Source organism: Sinohyriopsis cumingii, chromosome 14 (genome assembly GCF_028554795.1).
Source record: "Sinohyriopsis cumingii isolate HCF-2022 chromosome 14, ASM2855479v2, whole genome shotgun sequence".
In the NCBI taxonomy this organism is placed as follows: Eukaryota; Metazoa; Mollusca; class Bivalvia; order Unionida; family Unionidae; genus Sinohyriopsis; species Sinohyriopsis cumingii.
Genome location: NC_142974.1, coordinates 88,994,040 through 89,019,892, shown reverse-complemented (window position 1 = coordinate 89,019,892; position 25,853 = coordinate 88,994,040). Strand labels below are relative to the sequence as shown.

At 34.2% G+C, this 25,853-nt stretch overlaps 1 protein-coding gene across 1 annotated transcript in view; it reads right to left on the bottom strand.

Moving 5' to 3' along the window:
• Window positions 1–2,326: 2,326 nt before the first annotated feature.
• LOC149784328 (zinc finger protein 385B-like) overlaps window positions 2,327–25,853 on the bottom strand; it is a 32,573-nt gene continuing 9,046 nt past the window's right edge. The window contains exons 3-7 of the mRNA XM_089932370.1: window positions 22,823–22,951; window positions 11,893–12,081; window positions 9,653–9,793; window positions 5,878–5,955; window positions 2,327–2,542 (exon numbers count right to left, since the gene is read on the bottom strand). Coding sequence (XP_089788496.1) covers window positions 5,903–5,955; window positions 9,653–9,793; window positions 11,893–12,081; window positions 22,823–22,951 — 512 coding nt within the window. The 3' untranslated portion in view covers window positions 2,327–2,542; window positions 5,878–5,902. The remainder of the gene's footprint in view (window positions 2,543–5,877; window positions 5,956–9,652; window positions 9,794–11,892; window positions 12,082–22,822; window positions 22,952–25,853) is intronic.

Below are 25,853 nucleotides of genomic sequence, written 5' to 3'. Positions count from 1 at the left end.
TGGCCATAGTTCACTATATACCTAACACTTCAATATCCATCTTTCTTCATTCCAGCAACACTGTTGACAGTCCTATTTAAATCAAAATCTTTAAAATATGTTGTATCTAGTTGTATATGCATTAATCTGTTGATTTTTCTGAGCTTAATCTGTTCATCACAAGTGTATGAATAGTGCTGAGATGCCCCTGCTAGCTTAGCCAGCTGGACCAAGTTTGGAAACTGTTCCTTATGTTTATTATGTACATTTTTTCACTGTTCATAGGTAATGTCTTTTGGATACTTCCGTTTCAAAATACGACTTTCACTAACATAAACTCTGTTGAAGTTTCACTTTCTTGAATCGGTGCTTTATTGACTTCTGTGTCAGATTGCTATCTGTTCAATATAACTATATAAGGATTTTAAGTCCATTAATGCCAAGGTCTGCTTTTTCAGATAGTCGTATTTTGATCAAATATATTTACTTCCTAATTTTATTTTTAGATTATTTATAAAATTTATCTGAACTCTTAAAAGGTTATATCTAGCTATGCTCAAGGTATTTTGAATAATGCAATTTTAAGAACTGTTAACTTTTTTGGATTTAGCATCATTATTTTTTTTTCTCACTTTAAACTTTAAGGTATTATGCTAAAAGCTGATCAAAAAGATGAAATTTAAAGATCACATATGGTTACAATTTTCTGGACTCTGGGAATCTGACAATATACCAAAAATATAAATACTTTTTATTGTACCTTAAATTAAATAAATGTGTGATATCCCTACATTTCTTCAAGTGAATAAGAAGACAGTGAAAACATATATGCCCATGTTTTTCCTATCTAGGATAATTTGGCAGTAAATCATCCTCAATTGTACATTAGAAATATAATTCAGGTGAGACAAAGAATATAAATACGTGCTACTATTCATTGGTTCAACTGCATTCATTGTTGTACCTGATTAGTAAATAAAATATCCACATAATACTTTATAACACTCCTCATGAATAAGGAGGAGTTAATCTGTGCTTATAAATCCATAGATTGGTGCTAACAATCACCAAATGGTTAGTCCAGAAGTTTATAACTCTTACGCTGGTGATCAGACCTATTAAAATTACATATCTATTGTTTGAAAAGTTATTAATTTGTTATATGGTGTGCCAAGATTGGTCAAAAAGTTCACATTTGCAGTGTAAAATGATGTCAGTTTCAGTTCTGATTACATGAATGATCTATTCAATTCAAAGCGCAAATTCAGACAAAATGCATCAGCTAAAATTCTCACTTTTAACATCTTTCTGGCTTCAATAATCTGATATAATTCATAGCTTTATAATAAATTGCCATCACTATCGTCAGCAAAGTAGGCCTATTTGCCAAACAGAATCCTCTAATATGAACCGCACTGGGTTTCAACATATTTGGATTGCCTAGGTAGCTCGCATTTTAAACATTCATTTGTAAAACATCCTTCCATGCATGGTTAAAACTATGACAGAAGGTCTTGTCCAGGACCTAATTTGACAATTAAACTTAGTGAAGTCAAGGAGTGTTAATGACATCATGTGAAAGGGGCACTATGCATGAAATCTGCTTACTTTCATATGGATTACGATAAAAGTGGAACTGCTAGCATATGACAGAAAATCATACCGGACTTTCCAATCATCAGACAATGTAAAATAAATGAGTGGAAAGTAAAATTTTCAACCACTTTTTATATTTTAAGCAAAATCTTTAAAATTCAATGACTTTCAATGATGTAGGTCAAATATCAATGTCTTTCAAGGCCTTGAATTGAGGTGTTCATTTCTCAATGACTTTCAATGACCTTTAATGACCGTGCAAATCCTGTAAGTGCATATACCTGATAAAAAGGTTTCTGATTGTCAGTGGATGTTGGCAGGGTTATGTACTCCAGTTAGGTTTCACCTTTAAAGAGCTATGCATGTCCTTTACATGATCGGCACAATATCACCTCGTCTTTTTCATGTTCGGAAACTTGTGGAATTTTCATTCCAAATATTTTGCCAAGTATGAAGAGAGTGTGTGTATATATATATATATATATATATATATATATATATATATATATATATAACATGAAATCTTCCATTAACTTATTTAAAAGTAGCAAAATTGCAAGCTTTCTCACATATCCACATTAGCCAAGCCTGAGACTCACGCAGGCACAGGTGCAATGGTAGTGATTAGTAAAAAAGGCGAGTGCTTTAGATTACTTGGCCACCTGGGGTCCTTTTGTAGGAAAGATGCAAGACCAAAAAAATAGTAAATATATCCAATACTAAAAGAAGAAAAAGTATATAACTATGTTACTGTATTATTCTGCTACTTTATTGAAAACACATACAAAAGATACAATAATTCCTACTTGATGATCAGTTAAAATACTAAATTAATGACATTTATGTAATAAAAAGAATTTATTGTATAAAAGGATGTGCACATTTCATGATTCTTAACAATGCCAGACCAGATGCTGAAATATAAATTTTCCTCCATTGCTTGGTTCTTGAAACTGATCCAGTCCATCTGAAGAAAAAGAAATATTACCACATGCAATTTATGTAGATGATATAAAAGGAAAACACACAAATTTCAATCATGTTTTTGCTACAATGCCTTAATTCACAATTGGTATATTTAGCAATATAATAAAATATTGACAGCCAGGAAAAAATTCCTGCTTCAATAATTTTTTATTGCATCTGAAAAAAGTACAAAATGTTAATATCCATGTTCTGATGCTAAAATTTTATAACAGTATTTACAAAGGTCACTGCCCTGATTTCTGCTGAACATTTGCTAAAGCAAAGTCTTCATTAGGGTGAGATCATTCAAGTTTCCAATGGGTTACATTATTTGAAGCAATTTATCGTGCGATGATTGAAAGAATTAAAATAAAAATTTCAAATAAAAATACTCTGACTGGCAAGAACAATTATTTCAATGACCGGTCACATACAGTGTAATGTATTCAGAACTGAACTATAGCTCATAGCTGCATACATGTATATTCAGCCTCATAACTGGGTCATTACTTTTCAAGGAATAAACATGTGGTTTGCATTTAAGAGTAAATTCAGTGTTTTCTGTTTGAATATTTTTTTATATAAAAAGGAAGTGGCTGTTATCGGGAATTTAAAAGTTCATATCTCAAAGGGTTACTTTTCATGTTTAAACAGTAGGATAAATGTGCACTGTTCAAGAGAAGATCAAAAAGGTCTTGTCAAGTCAGTAAGTTTGTTTAGAATCCTTTGAATAAAGAAAAAAAGCATAAATTTATTGCAAAAGGTGTCAATCAGTCATTTATAGATGGAAAAAGTACAGTAGTGTTAATACAGTTTTCAAGGCATTGCAACTACAGTGCAACCCCGCTATAACATGCCCCGCTATAATGCGAATTCGGATATAATGCGGTCGTGGTGTGGCTCCAAAAATTTTGTATATTCATTCGCACATGAAAATATATTTTTTGCTCAAAGTACATGAAATAGCGTATAAAAATTTATTATCGCTATGGGGAAGAGATCGCATATGAATTTTGAATTTAATATGATCGTGGTGTGGTTCCTGAAATTTTAAATAAATGTATGTGTATATTTCTCGTACTCGGAAAGAACATTTGTTAAAGTACGAGAAATAGTGTGTAAAACATTTATTATTATTCTGGGGAAGAGTTCGCGTATGAATTTTAATATATAATACAATTGTGGCGTAGCTTCTGAAAGTTAACAATATTACCAGGTTCTTGAAGTGTTACACCAAAATAATCATTATCGGAAATGTTACTTATTATTGATCCCTGAGTAAAGCCAGTAAGTTGTCTTTGTGATTGTCTTCAATTAATTCTGTATACAATCGTTGCTCAAACAATAGCCGACATGTGTTTCTTCTTTAACTGCATACACAACCAAGCAGCAGAAAATGCGGTGGTTGATAAAAGATTCTCACAATTTAATAAACATTAAAAAAAACGAAAGCTGCCAAGATATTTGCTGGGCTTGGCAGTGTTATTAGACGCAATCAGTTGACCAGTAAACAGTGTTGTCTTTATTAGCTGGAAGTTGAAAGGGTATGAAACTGTACATGTGTTCAGCTTAACATTTTTTATAAATGTGACTCATGACCATCGCAGGCCTATGCACTTAGTTCTCGGGTTTTACAATGGCATGGTGTTTGTTCACGAACTCATTATTAATTTTCTATTTTTTTTATACAAATATTTTATCGTTATGGAAAAGCAAGTTTACAAATGCAAGTCATTCTCTGCACTTTCTGCAGTGATTAGTATAGTAGTTTTCACATGTTTTTTTCTCGATAATCAGAAAATCTGAAGTAAAAGTTATATGCACGCTGAAAGCATGTGTTTATTGTTAATTATTCTTGCTGTAGTTGTTCAAACGTAGGCATACAAGCATTAATTATTGGCAATTTGCAATGGATAAATGTACATGGAAATGCATATGAGAAAATTTTAGCAGTATGAAATTTGTACAGACACCGCTCATAGACCCTGGAATGTAAATAACCGTACACGTGCTTCATCTTTCTTAACCTAATTTTGCTGTTAATTTTTCACATTGAATTCAGACACATAATGATGTGTGACAATATTATTTAGTAGTTTAAATATGTATACAATTTAATCAATGGAATTACATATATTTTGGATTAATTGCAAGCCCCGATGGTACGATATCAGGCAGCAAGTAAATGGTGTTGATACTCTGTTCATGCTGTATATTAGACGCTGAATTCAGACACAATGATCCGGAAATTTTTTATATTAAATATTGTAAAAGTGTGTGCAATTTTTCAATGGAATTACATGTATTATAGATGAACTGCATGCCACGACAGCATGATAGTAAACGGTGTTGATACACATTAGACATGAATACACGTATATATGCCAATGAGTTCTCTGAATTAAGTAAAATACTGTAAAACGCCTCATTAACGCGACCCCGATATAAACACGATCCAAATTTTTAGACCCCAATTATCGGGTTATAACGGGGTTCCACTGTATGTTAATATAATCTAATCTTCATTATAACTAGGAAATGTCTGTAATCATCTGATAACAATGTAGATAAACTGGCACCTCTCTCCATAAACCTCTACAGAGCATGCTTGCAGGAATCATACACAATAAACCATGCCCATCTGATCAAGACCATGTCCACTCAGTGGTGATATGCGCCAGAAAGCATGGTAGGCATATCAATTCCCTGCTAGCCACCATGGAAACTCCATCAGGATGCATGGAGATATGGCAGAGGGCTTTTTCTTAATCCTCTCAGCTATCTCTCCACCCTGATTGTGATGCGTTCTTAAAATACACATAAGCTGTACTGTAATGACCTTCCATAAGGAATATGGATATATGAGGATCAAAATAAGTGAATAATCACTATTTAAAGGTATGTGCAATGAAATTCTAAAAACATATAACCATTACTTAAATGGTTGGTTCTAAAGACATACATGACCTGTATGACTTTTACTATAGTAGGGAAACAAAACTGTACCAAGTTTCATCCTTCTAACTGAAGTATATGCCAAGATAAAGTGTAGAAATGAAAACTGAAAATACCAACCTTTGACCCTGATCTTGAGGACCAGACCCCAAATGTGGAACACATAACACCTTCTACTAATGATACAGCAAACAAATTATCTCGATCTGAATCAAAGTTTAGTGTGATGAATGCAAAAACAATAGACGCATGGAATTCCAAATACTGTGTTCCCTTCTTTCTGAGACATGTTTAGCTTGAAATTTCAGGAATTTCATATTTTAAAGAGTAAAGTTACTAAAGCACAACTTAAAATAATTAAATGACAATAAATATTCTTACGTTAAAACTTCTTGTCTAGTAGATCCTAAGCTGTTGTTGTTGCTACAGTAGGAGTCGTGTTGGCTTCATTCCTTGTAACTAAAGTGAAAACAAAAATAAGAATTTGTGGTTGTAAAACATATCACCATACTTAACTCTTTGAAACCCAAACTCAAAGTCTCTTGAGTAATATCTGTGAAGACTGCTTGGCTCAGATGTAAGATATATATCTATATTGTCTTTTCATACTCAGCATGTGAACATACATACACACATACATCATGTGGTGAATAACAGTACTTTCAAGGGATACAGCAAATGATCAAGTGTCAGGGATTGATTTATGTAGTATAAATAACTGAAAACAAACAGTACAAAACTAGTTTTTAACTAGCCTAAGCATTGTCAATTCTCAGAGTCTTTATCAGAAGAAATTACAAAACAAAGACAAACAATAAACACAAAAGAACATGCTGAAAGTATATTTAAAAAAAACCTTAACATTATTGAACATATATCTTAAGTAGGATTTAGTTTTTTTTTAATGTCATACCATTTGATTGCAACAGTAGTACCCAACCTTGGGCTGTGACCCACATCAAGGTCAAAAGGGGTTCCTCAGAAGAAATCATGAGACAAACAACTCAAAAGTTATTTGCAATTTATATACAATCAACCCTTTTTCTCCCATAGCCAGATCCCCAGAATTTACACCTATGTTACAATCAATGGCAAAAGTTTAATGTGTAAGTTTTAATAATGCACAAGGAGTTAATGAATATTACATATGCATGTATGTATGTCCAATCAATCATTTATTGATCCAGATTGTTATCACAATATCCCTACACTTCACTGAAAGTGTGACAATCATCATTATTATGAAGATGGGAGAGAAGAAGAAAACAATTTTTTATTGTAAATTATGTTTCTTCTATCATTTTTATCCAATCATGTTACATTAGGATGACTATCTCTGCTACCTCTCAATCAAGTCTTTTTGTTAAGATGGAAAACATCTTTCTGTCTTACATATTATTCTACCTCTACCTGTGTCACCCAGCAGGAGCATGATCATTCTACTAAAGGATGAGATTCACTTAATGATATCTTATCACAATAGGAAACTTAAAAAATATACATAATAGGAGATCCCTAAGGGATTCTGCTCTTAATTAGGTCTCATCCTTAAAGTTATACCAGATGAATCCAATGAAAGTGCTCAATACTGCCTGGATACGAGGTTGTGCTGTGATAAATGGGTGTCTGCAGCTAGCATTGGCCTGATGAGGTTCGATTCTCTCTTCTACAAGACCATGCCCCACAGATAAAAACTTGACAAAGTGGTCTGGGCAGGCCACCCAACTGACTCCACTATGTCTCCATGGCAGATGCATGGAAACTGCACATATATTTCATGAGCTGAGATTTTCATGAGGTGTATCCATTCCTGAGAGAGGTCAATGTACATCTTATTTATTAAAGAGATCAAGCATGTCTTGTTTCAACTGCATTCAGATCTGGTAGTGTCTTCTCTATCTTCATGGTGGTGGAGGGAGCATTTTGGCATCCTCCATGAGACTTGTCAGAGATTCTGAAGTCAGAGGTAGGCCCAGCACTTCATGCTGTGAATACAGATTGCTCTGTTTTAATTGCTGTCCTTGAGCTGTTTTATATTAGACCATGTATTCTCTGTTCATACTACACAAACTTTACAAGTGTGTGATAAAGAGCAATTTGTACAGAACAGGCACTTTTCATGAATGTCCTCTCCTACTTTGAATCTCTTGCATTGAAATAAATGCCAACTGCATCAAAGACACAACTTATAATTAGAGCCATGCCTAAAGACAGCACCTGGGAAATTGCACTGGAGAAACAGTATGTTGCCTAATGTGATGAAAATAAACAGTAAAATAACTTAAAAAATATCAATAAACTCAATGGATTTAACAAAAATGTTGCATACCCATATATTACCATATTTCATATTATTGTTCATCCACTTTAATTATTCACACACCATAAAGCTATAAAAATAATAATTTATTAAATGTATTACATTTTTTCTTACACAAAATTCAACATGTCTTTGTCAAATCCTTTTTATTTATCCTACATAAAATGTTCTGTGAAGATTTTCATTTGCCAAAGTGATAAAAAATATTGCCCTTTTATTTTTACAACAAAGAATAGTAATATATGGTCTTACTAAATTCATTTGCCATTAATTTTTTTTCTACTTGGCTTCAGCACAAGTATCAAAAAGTTAATATTGTTCTTGAGCTAATGGGTTTGTTGGACACATTTTCAACAGCCCATGGATAGCCTCCTTTCCCTTCAGACAGCCTCACTAATTTGATCTGTTGAGGCAAATCTGGTCTTTAATCCAGTATTTACTGGAAAAGAACAAGCTGAAGGTCAAAGCTTATTTATTTAGTGTGCAATACATCTACATAACCATATGGCCCAGTGTCAAGGGATCTTGTAATTACAACAAGAACGATTTATTTGCTCAGGTTTTAATTGCCAGTGGAATATAACAGTGCCCCTGTAGTATTTATATGAGAAATAATACAATCATCAGGTAACTGAACAATAAAGATTACAATCACAATGTAACCCTTCTGTCTCTCTTTCATACACAGACACATTCACTGAAACAAATATCTAAAATTAAAATTGCAAGTAACATTTCAAGTTGATCTGACCACCCAGATCATGTTCATAAATTTGCCCACAACAAATATTTTTTTAAAAATACACCCGACATAGCACAGACATAATTTTACACATTATTGCCCCACCACATGCACACATTTATTTATAATATAGTTGAGTACTTAACCCCCCCAAACTGTAATTTGGTTGAAAGTAACATTAAACAAAGCAATGTTATGTTTAATTTTTTTATGTCAGTGCTGTAAGGTTGCCAAGCATTGTGTGTCACATAAACCTTGTTTAGCTCTTAACACTTCAGTTTTGTACATGGTCAGTACTCCAAAAACAGTATTTTTTTACATATAATTTTTCATACTTTGAAAAGAATAATTATTTTTTCGTGTATGACAAAATACACAAGATACTGCATGTACTTCTGAAAATGAAAGGAGAACGATTAAGTTGCAGCTATGATCAGATTTAACTGGATTGTCGGAGGCCCCAAGTGGTCGAGTGATCTAAAGCACTCACCATTACAGATCACTGCCATCTCACCTCTGTCTGCAGGGTTCTAATCTTGGGCTCAGCCAGTGTGGGTATGTGAGAAAGCTTGCTGGTAGCTTCTCGTGGGTCAGTGGTACTTTCCTTGGTTTTCCCAGGTTCTTCCTCCACCATTAATACTGGCCTCCATGTATAGCCTATCTTGTGCTGAAAAATGGTGTTAAACCCTATAACAACAACAACAACTGGATTATCTGGAGGGCATCTTAATACATGGTAGTAAAAGTAAAACTGGTTTAAACCAGGTTTAATGGTAGTCAGATAGTGGGTAGAAAGGGGAGTTAACCTGTAAGAGTTCCTCCCTTTGTCTATATAATATACAGACAGAAAAAAAATTTCCTTCTTTCTGGGAGGGCTGGATTCAGATGGAGCAAAGAAAGTCAACCCAATGTAATGTGATCAGGTAATGTATTTGCCTGAGAAAATGAAGCAACAATAAGTGAATTTTTTAAATTCTTCTTTCTTCTACACCAAAAACACTGCCATAATTTAATGGAAAGTGGGCTTATTAGAGGTGAGACACTCAGTACATGGATAATCAATGCTGCTTTCCATGGAACAGCTCTCTCTCTACCTGCATTGGTATTGCTTTCATTGTTCCCTTCATTCCCAGATGATTGCTGTTCCAACAACTTTTCATGTTTCTTGCCCTTAAGATGCTGTTGCATTTGCTCCACTGATGTAAAATTTTTGGCACATAATGTGCACTTTAAATCTGAAATGATAAAAAAATTTAACGTACAACATTCTTGGAATACAATTTTTCTTTTATTGTAACAAAAAATAAATAATGGCAATTTAATTTTTGGGTTGCAGATTGATAAATTTTCTTACATGCCTAAAACTAAGTTTAATAACTGATTTATTTATCATGATTGCTTAACACAAATGATGGCCATGTCATTGTTTGAATTACTATTCAATACAATAGGGACCATCCATATATGATGTAAAACAATTTTTGCAGATTTCTGACCCCCCACCCTTTCCATCCCTCGTCACATTTCATTACAAAAACTCAAACACCCCTCATATATGATGTCACAAAGCTTTGACTCCCACCAATCAAAATTTTCATAACTAAAATGGTTTGAAATAACTTTGTGTTAGAAAAACACACAACAACAGAACACTGCATTCAGAATTATTTAATACTTAAAAACGTATCTTGATCAATCTGTGTTTAGCCCTTTGGAAACCTAAACTGCTGAGAAAAATTATGGTTAAAAACAAGATATAAAATCCAAGTAATAATGTGGACATCTCATCTCATGAAGTTTTTTCTCAATGTTCTGTTCCTCCCATAGCAATGTAAAATACTCCTTCATGAAGCAAACTGAAAAACTTGCCCACTGAAATCATCGTCCTTTGGAAGGGATATTCCATTCAAATCAAGCTCCTCTTCATCAAGCAAATCTGCACCTCTAAAGTCTCCTCGTTTGTGATTATGCCCATCATTTTGCATTGCCCAAGAGCAGCCACTCTCACTAGTTTGATGCGCTATTTGTGCTAAAGTAACTGCGCAGCATGACCAGAGAGATGAAGTACAAGTGGCATACCTTGAAAATCCCATCATTGAGCACAGATTGCCTGGTTTTCTTGTCTGAATGACACTTATTTCTTCAAACACATGGAAAAATTGTTGCAACTGACTGACACAAAAAACACTGCACAAAAGACAAATATATTTCATATGCTTATGGCATAAAATGGTAGTAAGATTGTATCCATTATTTCCACCAAAAGTTTAGGTTTTTTATCTTCTTCTGCTATCCCTGTCATAGTTGTCACAAGTGAAATTCTATTGAAAATGGTCATTCACTTTGAATGTTAGGAATTTATGATCATAACATTTTATGAGCCTACAACACATTTTTTTGTTCATCAGTACAAAATTATTAGCAAGTCATCATACAGGTGTGCCAATGACTCTTTGACATAAGAAAGTTCATTCAATGGTACATGTAGTATGCATAAAAAGACAAAGACCAAGAAAATAAAAGATTAGTATGTTTGACTGTAGACTGAATCAAACACATCCCAAAAGCAGAGTACACTCACTGTCAAAGAAGGATAAAACAATTTCTTTAGTTGACAGAAATGTCTTATTTTTGAATAGCTTCAGTATTTTTCAAGAGCAAATGATCAATGATCATGATAAAAGAAGAAAACAAAAGATGAGATTTTCACTGAAAGAGTACAGTGAGCAAACAATGTAGACTGAAATGTCATGGTAATTTCTATGAAGACTGAAGACAAGAGAGATGATAATGATCACAGGCACCTGAATCATGGTTTTATCAATTTCTACAACTTCAACTAAATAAACCATCATCTGAACAGTGGACACCATTATTTAGCAGACATGGAAATTGTAGAATACTGTAATCTGATGGCATAATCGGTCAAAGCATATAATGTTTGAAAACTGAATATTCAATACAGAAAATAATAAATCAGTCACATGAATTCATGTGATAATGATATAATAAGCATGATACTGGTACAGTTATTTTCAACTCCTGGTTTTTTCTTCTTCTAAATGACCTAACTATCAGAAATAGTAGGGGCCACTGGGTATGAACACTTTGGAATGAACATTGATAGTATAAGATATTAAAATAAAAATTAAAATACTAAACACACATCAAGCATTTAATGAGAAATGATCTACATTGATATATCTATGCATGTATATACATATCTAAATGTATGTATTCTGTATTGATGGATATATGGCTGTATAGATGGATGTCTTCTTAGGATCATTAACTACATCCTAAATTCCTTAACTGCAACACACAAAGATTGTACCTTGGACAGGGCTGATTTCATTCATACGTAACTTCTTGGCATGTTTTGAGCCGCCAAGATGCTGCTCTAGTTGCTGCCTGGAGTTGAATTCCACTTTACAGACATCACATAATTCTGTGAACTGCTTCCGCTTTGTTGGAAGTTTACCAAAGACATTATCTAGGACTGCTTTCATGACAGGATTGGTGCCTACAAGGTCAAAAGGAATAATTTAGACGATAAATAAGGTAAATTTCAGTGTCTAAAAATAGTCAGAGACTAGTGTATATCATATTAAGTGAGCATTTATTACTTATCTGCAAAAATATTCCTAATTACGTCAACCTTTATATATTATTATCTTTCTTTTTTTATTATTATTATTCTCTTAGGTGTTTATTTTGGATCAGAAATCTAAAATCTCTTGCACGTAAAAACAGCTTATATAAGGAGTAGCCAGTAATCTTTGCAGTAGCAGTATAAAACATTAAATAAAAAATAATTTTGCTGCAATATCTCTGGTTAGGTATTAAATAAGAATTTTATGACAATACAAATACATTTAATCTAAAGTGCATACTTTATGAAGTACAGCTCTTCCTCATAATAGCATGCTACCTGAATGCCATATAATGTGAAAGCTTGTACATCAATATGTGCATCTGCTGGGGTCTGGTGGAATATGGTTATAAAAATCCAATTTAAAATAACATTAACAGAGTAATATTATTTATGCACATAAAATATATGCAATTTTCACTTCATGGTAGGGGCCCTGAGTGGCCAAGTGGTCTAAAGCACTCACTGCCATCTCACCGCTGCCTGCATGGGTTTAAGTCTTGGGTTCAGCCATTGTGCGTATGTGAGAAAGCTTGTCAGTACCTTCTTGTGGGTCAATGGTTCTTTCCGGGGTTTTCCTGGGTTCTTCCTCCACCATTTATACTGGCTGCCACATATAGCCTATCTTGTGCTGAAAAATGGCGTTAATCCCTACAACAACAACAACACTTCATAGTAACTGAGTTTCTGTTAGTTACTTTGATGGAAATAATGATAATCTTGATAAAATTAATGTGTTGTTTTCTTTAAATCCACTGATGGGTTCATGATGACTCATTAAAATGATATCAGTTGAAGTCCTATTTTGTTGATAGTCACTGAGAAATCAATATCTATTTTTTTACCACTACCCATCTGTCGCAAATGAGAAGATGTATTAGTGAGAACCATGTGTATTCTTCAATGAGATCTGCAGAGGATTTCAATAATAGAAAATTTAAATTCTGTCTATAGGCGAATATTAACTTCAGATATGTTGACAGGAGTTGACGTAACTCATGGGTTTGACTTCTGTAGCACACACAGCATATTACCGTAAGTAGCATACAGCTAGAGGCTGAGTCTGAACTAAATAACACATGTTACAGTTGTTTACTGGTAATTCATGTGTTGGCTGAATGAATAACACATGTTAAGGCTGTTTACTGGTAATTCACATGTTAGCATCAATATCGTGATGTTTTATGGACATTCTACACTTGAGCTTCACATGTACTGGCATAATGTATTAGTGGGTAAAGATGTTGATGGATATTTGCCCATTAATTAATAAATAACCCCAGGTAATAAAATGGGCAACCGGGTACCCATTACAAATTAAAAAAGGAACATATTTTAAAGTTCTGATCAAAGATATCTGGAACATGTGAGACAGAATAACGATTACAATTCGAGGCTTATACTGTGTGACTACTGGCTGCATTTATCCATGGTTAGACCTCTGTCTAATTTCCTATTTCTATTTCTAGCAACTGTACATGAAACAGTTCTAAGATAATAGGTTTCTTGAATGTGAAACCATGATCACAGATTCATTATATTTTGATTACACACACATTGTTGACAGTCTAAATTGAAGAAAAAAAACAACAAATGGCACCAGATATTAAGAACAATGGGCTTTACCAATGTGACTCATGAATGTTATATGACTGAAAAATGATAGGGGATTTTATTAAACTTAAAAACATGTTGCATCAGGAAAAGGACAAATCAATAATACTTACAAATTGTTAAAGAAGAATTTGACAGTGATGTAATACAGTATTCGTCATCTGTGGACTTCACGACCATTCAGCAAAAGTTAGACATCCAGACTAGTTAAAGGGAATGTTATGCACAAATAGTTTATCATTTTGTTTTGTGGTTATACTCACATACTAACTACTAATTCACATGGATTTAGCCAATCTGTGACAAGAATTTGCAGATCCAGGCAAGCAGCAAAACCTGATGTTAGGTTTTCAAATAGTTTTCTGTAATTATGGTACGTAAAATACAGATTTTTTTTATATGCTCAGATTATGCTTTTTGCCACTTATACCTATCTTGGGGGTTGGCATGTATGAACCATCAACAAAGAGTTCAGGTTCACATTTAATACAATTTCCCTTTGAATGGGTACCCAGGTAACTGATTGTTAAAATCGACAGGTACAAGGTAGAAGTTTCCCAAAATTTTGACAGCTTTATTTGAGGATTACAATCATTTGCTCTCTATGACAAATCTTCACAACTGCTTTTTTGATTTTTTTTACACAAGCAGCATATCATATCAAAGGCATAATAATTAATTACTAGATGTTTAGAAATATAGATGTGATAGTCATGGTATAGCTGCATACTAGGCATACTGGTGATGTGCTGAGAGAAATTTTAGAATGTCATATACTCATTTTGTGAATAAAATGGCTGACAATCTCAAAATAGCAACACACAGTAATATGGCAAATGCTGATACCCAATTTTAGTGAAATGGTTATATGAACCTTGAAGCTGATGCAAATCTTATATATATATCTATATTCTTTAAAAAAAACTGGAAACAGGATTTATATTCAGAATAGTGTCACAACTGAGGGTACTACAATGAAGAAGAGCTGTATATTCAGAAAACTCAACAAGTATTGAAAAAATATTTGGTGGTAATGACTTTGATAATTTAAATAGTCGAATTATCAGGGTCATTACCATAACCACTGAGAGGTCAGATCCCGACTAAATATCATGGCCAATCACGATGGCCTTATTCTTCAAGGATGTCTGGTGGCCTCAAGTCGGCGAAGAGAAGGAAATGGAATGTCTTTTGCCCCGATTCATACTTGAACTTTTCCAATATTTATTTTATATACTGTAAAACAGATGATGCAATGTAAGCCATCAATAAAATGACTGTTTACTTTCATCCCTATTTTACAGCTATTAAAATAAACATGTTGAAAAACAGCTGAAATCCTGAAATGCATGGTAAGGAAGAGTTTGTAAGTTCCTTTGAAATACTGTCTGTCTTCATTAAACCATTAAGTGTATCATATCATGATGATACAATTAATGATTAATGAGGGCAGATAAGTTTCCAATAAATGTTACTACCCATAAAAAAAGGAAATGCAATCATATCTCACTACACCAGTTAATTTATGGTTGAATAAACAGTGGTACAAATTTACTGCAAATGAGCAAAATCCCTTATATTCAGGTTGAAAATGGTCAAATTTACTGTATATAATTGTACAGTAACACTTAATCATTTGTTTCTTAAATATATAAAAATATCAGTTTTGGATATTAATATGATTGTACACAAAATTAATTTAGATTGAACTCAAAGAAAACACAAAAATATCTATGTGACTGACTGGGTATCACATAGATTTTCATCTAATTTGATTCAATGCTTTTGTATCTGCTAATGAGCTTCGTTAACAAAAGATATTTTTCTGAAAATACATTGAATTTCACTTAAAAAAATTCTAAATAGAGCTGTTAAAAAAACTACTATACTTGTGATAATTATCCACCTTTACAAATATGCAGTCCCCCCCCCCTCCAGGTAAGAATATATATTTTCAGTTCTCCAACATGGCATCAACCAGTGCATGGTATAAGGTATAGGAGATAAAATGTCAAACATTTTCTGTGTAAAATGATACTCACTTTAGATATTTGTATGCATTCCCTTCATACTCTCTGATACTGAGAAATTACACATAAACATACAACATATGGTAATATATCAAAGAGAGTGCATCTGATTTATCTGGGTGTGTACTTTCCAGACTTTAAGGACATATTGGAATAAGAGCCTGTAACATAGCGGGCAATGAACTCAATGACCAATACATAATTAATACATGCAAACTGAAGACTGCCCAGAGCCCAGTATCTAACAAATACATATGAATTGTTATTGCACATTGTCCATCTAATGAATACATGCTAACTGCCCAATGTCCAATACACTGATTGCCCAAAGTCCAATATATAATGAATGAATGTAATGAATTTTTTCTAGTAACATGTTTTTTCAATATTTACCCAATTGTAATACATTAATACATTAAAACTACCATGACCCCAAAAATTCAGCCCTCCCAGACTAAAACCTTTTTATTTAAAATGCTAAAAGAATACTTGAGTTACTACTTGAGTGGAAGGAACACTATGGATTTAAGAGAGGCTGGGAAGATGTGAATTATGACTTGTTAAGTATTACAGTGCTCAAAGAAATTTTTTTGTAGACACAGGCCTCTGGTTGGTGACTTAAATAAACTCACAAGCCCTGAATGAAATTTCACAAGCCAGAACTCCAATTTCGTCATGCCCAAAATTTCCCTTTTTTTAATATTGTCACACAACATTGCAATGGCTACAATTTGAATATAAATTCAATAGGGTTCAAAGGGGTTCGACGGTATTGCAAGTGTCATTAGTGTTCATCACTACACTCACTAGGGACTGGATGGTTCTGGTGTTCAAACTTCTCTGTTGGATTCTCTGAGTGAATCCTGGTCAGAATCATATGTCAATGTGTTGTTTGCACTATGTGCAAAGAATTAAGAGCCCCCCCCCATCTTTTTTTTTTTGGGGGGGGAGCTGGCATGCTTCACAAAAGAAAACTCCATAAACAAGAGTTCTGAACTTTATTTTTGTTGAGCTTTGCTCATATCTAATTGCTTTCCAAATCAATTTAAAATATGAATTACATTTGAACAGTATTTCGACAAATGACCTATTCATGCTTTGCAGTCTACATATGCAGTAAAATCCAACTTCAATTGCTGCTGTTCAAAGCAACATGGTCACTGTTCACAAACTTATCAAAAATATAATACGTATGGCTTAAACATTCTCATTCAAGGCAATGATATGTAATAACTTTTGTCCGTGTACACACATCTAGCATATCTGATTTATCTATAAAGAGTTGTACCACTTCACGATCCTACCTATGCAAATTTGCACAGAGGGCTCGACCACTGCAGCCTTCAAACACATCTCACTAACTATTGCCAGGCAATTAAGTCATACGCAAAATAGTGATTTATACCGCTTCACCTTTAAATGCTGCTATTTAAACTGTTATACATCGGCTCTGATCATAACTATTAAATGTTGATAGATGCTACATGTAATGGCATATACTGAAAAAGGTGGAGTTTTTTCCATCTAATTTTGATGATTACAGAAAATTATTTTCTTCAAACATGACTGTGTTGGGGGGTTTGGGAGTATAAAATCATATTGTTAGCATGACACAACATCCTTCAATTTGATTAAAATCAGATCTCATTTTCATGTAGGGCAGTGGAGATCCAAATTAGATTGTGCCAGGTTATGGCAGGCATGTCAACATCTTGAAAATACATTTACACATTTCATAAGTATGCTCAAAGTATCCTCAGGCAAATTAGATTTTTTTCCCCCACAAGCTTGATAGGCACCTCACTTAGAATAAAGGACTGGCCTGATCTAAAATCAGAGGTGCCCTGGGCATTGGGCTATCAGATTTTTTAGCACTGAGTATTACTGAAAAAACATTTTACCAGAAAAGATTTAGCATTTTCTTCAAATTCATCACCTGATCATAATACCTTATGACAACAGGTAAGAGGTGAAGAGAGATTTTTCATCTTACCCCAGAGAGACAATCTCTGGTTCCTAAAGGTATATGAGAGAGCTTCTAGATAATCTGACAGAAGTGACTTCATATATTGTGGAGTGGTTTTCAAAGGGAAAAATATTTCCTCCCACAAAACCAGTCAAGAAGCCACATCCTAATGAAGCTGCTGAATGACACTGGAAAGTACCTTGTTGTATAATTAGCTATAGGTCCTACCAGATTGAGTTCAAACTTTTTGGATAAAAAATTTCAGAGAGAAAAGCTGGAGAAGTGGACTCAGACCTCCATACCATGACATGGATAATGCCAGAAAACAGTTTTGTTCAAATGCAATGCTCATTGCTAAAGCCCAAACTATGTGAGCTGAGATCCAAAGAAAATTCATTTGGTGTAGGGTTATTTTCTGTTATGCTGAACTAATAACCCACATTATCCAGGATGAAAGTGTCTCTGCTAATATATCTTCCTTTCTCTCTGATGGGTAAGAAGAGGCATGATCTCCCTTGACACAACAGCTTGCTCCTTCTTGAGTACCACTTCAAAGCTTGCACTAGGTCCAGTAGATGACCTTGAGATGAGGTGTCCAGAGTAGACAGGAATTTTATTACAAAAGTCTGATTCCCCAGGAATGGGAGCCTGTTTTTGGCAATGAAAGAAGGGCCATGACAAGTTATACTGACCCATCATGCTTGGAACTGCATGTAGATTGGGTCCACTGATAGAGCACATAATTCACTGATTCTGCCTGCCATCACTAAATGCTGTGAGGAAGCAATTCTTATCAGAGGTGAACAAATGAGGCTCTTGACAGTACATATTTCAAAATGGTGTCTTGTTCAGCTAGGTTAGCATCCATGGTAGTTTCCAGCATCTTTGGACATGTGTAATTGAAATTGGACAGAGGACTGGATAGGTCTTTGTTTTGTCCAAAATCCTCTTTTCCATGATGATGCAGGGTTTCAGTGATCATGGAATGGTTGACTTTGTTTATAATTGGTGCTGACTGTTTCTCATCAAGGAGCCTAAGTAGGAAGTTAGCTATTTGATACTGACACCTGCAGGAGTATACCAGTAATGTGTTTTATGGCATACAGCTGTGTGGAGATTTTTCAACTGCCTTCATATACTTTTAAAGTGGAGGGCCATCTTGCTTGAATGATTGCTCAATCACTGGTTGTGAAAAATGTTTGTTGCTGAGGGGATATTTAATATGATCCAGTCTTCATTTTTCCTGGAGATTTCTGTTGCAAGATTGATGAGGTTGTTGATTCACTGTTTTTTTCCATTTGAGTGGAGCAATCAGGATGGAGTGACACTCCATTACTCTTGCTTTCTTTATTAGGAACACTGAGGGCCTGAGCAGTCACTGCACTTTCTATAGATTGGAATGACCTGGATGCATACACTAACCTTCCAACATCTCTCTACCTACAGAAAGAACACTGACTGTTCAGGCCTTAGGTAAGTGTATGTATCTTGGCCATCCCAATCAATACGAAGTGCACTGACTGTTCTGGCCTTCAGATCTGGGACCAATGAAATAAAGGCTGTAAGTTTAGCATTAAATATTGTCATAAATTGATCCACCACTAGTCGATCCCATCGAGCACATACTTAAATGAAAAGTAAGCGATAAGGAGACAATTCTGTTTGTATTTGTTAATTCTTCCAGGATGAGACAACTAATACATTTAGTAGGCTTGGAATAAGATGAAACTGTATGTGGATTTGTGTTTGAAGTCACCAACTTAGAAAATCCCAAAGAAAAATGCAAATGTCTGGGGACAGAGTTCCACCTTGCCATTTGAGAGAAGTCACCACAGTGTAGTTGTCAGACAGAATAAGAATTCACTTCCCATGTAGATCCTACTGTCATCAATGAAAAACTTTTGAAATGGCTTTCACCTTGAGAATATTGATATATAAATGATGTTCCTGTGTGGGCCACACTCCACTGACTACTCTGAATGATGGAAGGAGGTGTGCCCCCAGCCATCTCTTCTTGCACGCATACAGACTGTGGTTTCCAGAGGATGTACTGTGAAGGTATACTGGATGTGAGTCAAGTGAAGTTGCACCATCTTTCAAGATGGAACCTCACATTTGTGCCGACTGAGAAGCCGGTCCTATGGACAAAGTCTTGGCCTCCTTTGGACAACAGAATCATTTGCAATGGGCATAAATAGGCAACAAATGATGTCCTCATGCCTAAAGGTTTATTTCTGCACCTTCCCTTTAGTGTTCCTAGTAATGCTGCATACTCATTTCTATTGTTAATATGCAAGTCTTAAATGTATTCATTGACTGATAACCTAAGTAAGCTACACAACGTAGAGTTGTTGTCTGACTAGAGTCTTGCCTAATGTCTAACTCTGAAAGACAAAATACAGCAGACAATATATATAGGAGCAGCAGGGCACACATCCTACTTTATGAACTTCAGAATACCATGACAAAAAAAGGGAAATGGCTGCCCACACAGTTAGAGTATTGGAGTGTAACTGTTAATAATTATGAATAGGACACTAAAATATCAGTTCTAATGAAAGTTACCTGTAGGAAAGCTCAAATGACTGCCTATACAAGTAGATTCACAGAAGTGTTGCTTTCAGTAATTATTAAGTGGACACTATGGCTAAACCATGCATAGAAAACTTACCTGTATGTATCTGACTGGCAGAAACGATACAACCATATGAGTTTTCTATAGTATATAGTACCACCATATATGCATATAAAAAGTATCATTATTAATACATGTGAAGTGGACACTATAATATCAATTGTAAGAAAATGTTACCTGTAGGAAGGGCCAAATGATGGCATATACATGTACAATCAATAGATTGCCATGTATATAACAACAAAGTGGGTGCTAAGACTAGATTAATATAGAAAACAATATCTATCTGACTAAAGTGAAATTATATAGCAGTATTACATGGCTTTTCAATATCACACACCTGCACCTATTTCAATACAGCTATAGCAATGAGGGCCACCATTGCAACCCATGTATGTAGGTACCAAGGATGCATAAGTATGCAAGGATGGCAAAGTGATGATGCTAAAAAATCAAAAACTTTGTCACTGAAGAAAGAAAGAAATTGTAAATTTATAGATGGAATTTACTTTCCTTTTACGAGAACACTCCTCCAACTTGCTTAAAGAGAAAACTTTGAATATGCTTGCATGTGGATTTCAAGGCCTTTGTAGAAAATGCACTACTGGGCAGAAGTGGAAGTAGTAACTGGAGTGTTCACATGATTTGGCACCAATCCTTGTATCAAGGGCAGATCACTCTATCTAACTGCTATCTAGATGGCCAGATAACTTTTGGCCAAAAGGTCTTAGCCTTGGAGTGCTGGATTTGTGAGGTATTAGTAGTTCTCCTAAGGTACTATGATTGGGTAATGTATTTGATGAGGGAACATGCCAATTGACAGATCAACCAATGTCCAATAACTAATGAATACATGCCAAGTGACAGATCGAACAATGTCCAAAATAAATAAATACATGCCAACCGAGAATTTCCTAAGCATAGATAGCTCTGCCTACTCATTAGTAGTTCATGCAAAACTCAGTAAGATGAATTCTCAGTGTATACTAAGTATGTCCCACAAATTGGATTAAAATGGTGGAAGGTGTGTGTGTGTGTGATTAGGATTTTTAATATAGTTTTACCAATTTTTTAGTCATATCGCTACAATGTCTGCTGTGTGGCAGTTTACAGTGATATCTAGCAATGGGGCATCATGTCGCAGACATGTAGCATGATGTCCCACTTGGTCACATTATCCTGACACCAGGCCGACCAGTCCTAACATTAACCTCTTAATGCTAAGCACCTAGCGAGGCAACTGTTAGTACCATTTTTGTAAGTCTTTGGTTTGACTTGGTCAGGGTTCGAACCCATGACCTCCTGCTTCCGAGGCGGATGCTCGAAGTTCATGTTTTGATGACTTTTGGAATTCCCAGTCCACTTATATTTATTAGCTCATCAGATAAAGCACTGCAAATTCATGTAAGAAAAAGTTATCATTAGTAATTATAAGTTCCAAATGATATCTACTAATTTAACAAAATTGTGATTTCATTGCTGAACTACAAGGTCAACAGTGCATGGACTATTACTAGTGTCCATCAGATCATAATCATGCTCAGATCTTACTATTGTCCCGTATATCAAGAAAAAGGCCCTTCAGTCTGCTTCTCATGTTTGCCATTAACTTGACTGAACCCAGAGCTTTTTGACACTTATACATAATGTCTCTAATACAGTGAAGTAAAGTTAGTTTACAATAAAAAACAAGACTTAAAAATGTGGTATCCTCTACAACAGTGATAAGAGAAACGTTATGGTAGAGTTTTGGGTCATCACAAATTCTATGTAATCAACACAAGTGCATAGAGTTTTAGAGTTAAAATACTTAAACAAATTTCTTCTGCTTCTTTCTAAACTCTAAGCATATCTCTAGCTGATGCTCAATGGAAGGCATAGTTTCTTACTTATTGCTGTTAAAAAAGTCATCAACATATAATGATTTAGCAGTCAGTTACTGGGTTACAGTAGTTAACTATGTTGTTAATTTTCGATGCTGGAAAATGTGTCTGACAATATGCTGTCTTGAGTTACACTTATATCCTAAGGATAGTTTTTAGACACAGTGGTATCCACCTTAACTTATATTTTTACCTTTCAAAATACTCGATATCGAGACACGTAGGCATACCCTTTGACCAAGCTTGATCATTCATCAAGCTGTACTTCCACATGGCATCCCAAGCATTCTCCAGGGCAAGAAAGATGTTCTTTCTTCATCAAACATTTTGTACTAAATGCTTAAATGTCAGTTACTTATGTAAATCTATTAAATTATTGCTTGCTTTCATTATTAATATCAATTAGAAGCCACTTCTTTCAAACTATTATAGTGCTGATAGCTGCAAAAAGAAAAATACAGAAACATACAAAATGTTTGCTTACTTGGCATTGAGTAAGGTCCCTCGCCAGATGGGGGAGGTGGGGGAGGAGGTGGCTGGGCAGGGTTGTGTGATCCCTGGTAACCTGCAGACACAAAGCTACCCCCATAGATTGTTGGTGGTTTGGGTGGGGCTGAAATAATAAATTAATATTACAAAAAAACCAGGTACATACAACTGTTTTTTGTGTATATACATAACCATCTAATCAAACATTTGTAAAAACTAAAACTGCATGATGGAAATTGATTTCAAATATTAATTTCTAACCATTGTCCTCTGGAATTCAATTTATAATTTTATGTAACAGTCCAGCTGACTGATATTAAGACCCAATTCCATGTTTTGTGGGGATGAATTCAGTGATAAATGATTCAATGATTCAGCTCAAGTGTTTATAGAGGAGAAGTTGGATCTTTCTACATTGTTGATTATACAAGGTGCACAGTATTAACAGTATACAAGTTTACTGTATTTTTTGCCAGTGGTATGTACCATAGTACTTTTTCACTGTTCCAACATGTAGGTAGTTTCTGTCAGTATGGAACAAATGGAAACTATCAAGGAATCTCATTACGACTTTTATGGTATTAACAGCATGTCTTTAATTCCAGTATTCACGACAAAATAGTTTTAAAAAATTACCCTTTTACAAAACTGTTGTACGTCAGAAATGAGTGATGAATATTACAAATATAGTTATATTTATGATCCTTTAATCACATTTAACACATCACGTATGCCAATGCCGTGGTTAAATAGAATATTTGGGCAAATTCCAACTTTCAGAAATATTTTGATTAAAAACCCTGAAAAACCCCAAACCCTGTTTAGTTATTAACTAGAGTATGTGAATGTTTTGATAATATGTGTTCCTTAATAAAACTGTGAATCATCCTATGATTTTCAGGAGTGTACTTGTGTTCAAGTCCACTAAATATCTTTACATTTGTTAAGTGAGTGTTTTAAGTTGAATTTACCCTCTTTGATGAATATCATGCCCTGGTGTTGGCATCCCACTCAAAGTTTCCCTGCCTATTGTATCAATAGTGTAGGTAGAAGATAGTGGGCTTCAATATCAACACTTCTTACTTTTATCAATAGGCTCTCTAATGTCAGCATGGTGTCTTTCACAGTATCAGTTATCTACTATAAGATACTGGCCATTTAATCTTTTGGGGGAAGGGGGCTATGATTTTGTTTTGAGCTGAAATATTTTCTTTTCTCTAAAGATAATTAAATTTTTTTTTACAAATAATACCTATGGTGTTATTCTGCAACAAATCAAGATATTTTCCAGCAACTGACAGATAGAAATTATACAAAAAGGTCCTACTTCATGCTATATTATCATTTTGAAGATATGTCATATGTACAACCTAATGATAAAACTTACTGTATGTTACTCCTCTATCCCATTTATAGTTGAACATCCATATAGGATATGACTGAAGATACGCGCAACTTCTTGTTCACACTATCACACAGAGATTCCCCATGCACTAGTAATAGTTTAATCCAATTTTGACTTTCTTGACCCAGTGTATTGCCGAACTGCCATTGTAAAAGTCCCCAGTGATCGATAATTTTTTCTGGAAATTTTGTTAAGACAATTAATGTGTCAATCACAATAAAAAATCACAAATGAATAAACTTTGTTATACCTTTATTACAATTAAATTTTAAAATTAGAATTATCTTTTAAACTTATGTCAGTAAATGCACTTACATGACCCATGAGAATTGTACTATAATATATCATTGTCAATTTTAACAAATCTTAAGAGGAATATATATATATAAAGTCTCTCTGAATTAATTGCATAAATTCCCTATATTTGATTGCCCCTGAGACAGTTAAAACAATTGGATTTAAATACTTGCATTTTGAAACATGGCTTATTTTCCAGTTCACATTCAAAGTTTCATGAGCTAATTCTTTAAATCACCAAAGAACTGCCTCCTACAGAGATAAAACAATTGGGATTTGATTTTTTTGTGTTTGAAAATGAGGCTCTAATTCATTCTATTTCAAGAGTGTTTCTTTGGAGGGTGTTCAATTATGGCACAAAAAGCAAATCTGAATGAAAATGACATTAAAGAGAAGAAAAATTCTTTCGATTGGAAAAAGCATACACAAGTGTTCAGCACATGGTACAAAAAGACATATAATAGCTGAAATAGATGAAGATAACAATGTTATGGTGTTTGGTGTATGGAGTTGCACAAATGGATACAGAAAAAAATTCCAATTTCACTGTGGACAGTTTGAATTTCAAAACTGACTCAGTAATTGCATATAGAAACTGTAAGCAACATAAAAAAAGAATTTATGGAGAAAAGCAGCAATGCATAAATCACTGAAGAGTCAACAACTGGTAAGATATTGGTAATGTTTTTGATTGGCTCTTTAACTTGTCTAGAAATGCACATGCAATCATAAAGAACCAAAGACACCATGACTGATTTTGTTAGGATGTATCAGCTAGATGAGAGGAAAGGGGATGATGTTGAAGAGACATACATAACGATAAACATATTTACTGATTACGTGACTGAAAGGAAAATGTATCAATTTGTGAAAACTGTGCATAAAGCAAGGTTTCTTTAAACTGTGCAAAGGATGCAAAGACAGTTCAAATTCTGTGGAAGGAAATTGTGTATGTGAGAATTTGCAAGGAAGGACATGTTAAAATATTGTTCCTGGCAATTGATAGTGTAGAGAAGGCAGATATTGAAGGGATTCTGAAGGTGATCACATCTGCACTGGATAATGCTGGAACTGTCAAAGATAGTTACATTTGTTGTGATAAAGCAAGTGTAATGATTTGCACTCTATGTACACTAAAACAGTAAGCTGGTTACTATTCCAATGTTATACATATTTATGCAATAATCAGTAATGCTGAAATTTCATCAAAGGTTATTTCTATCATTAGCTTCCTTCCCAGAAAGGAGCTTTATCAGATGTACTTGCAATGACTAAAAAAAAATAATAAGATAACCAGCCACTTTCAAAATAAAATTTATGCTGT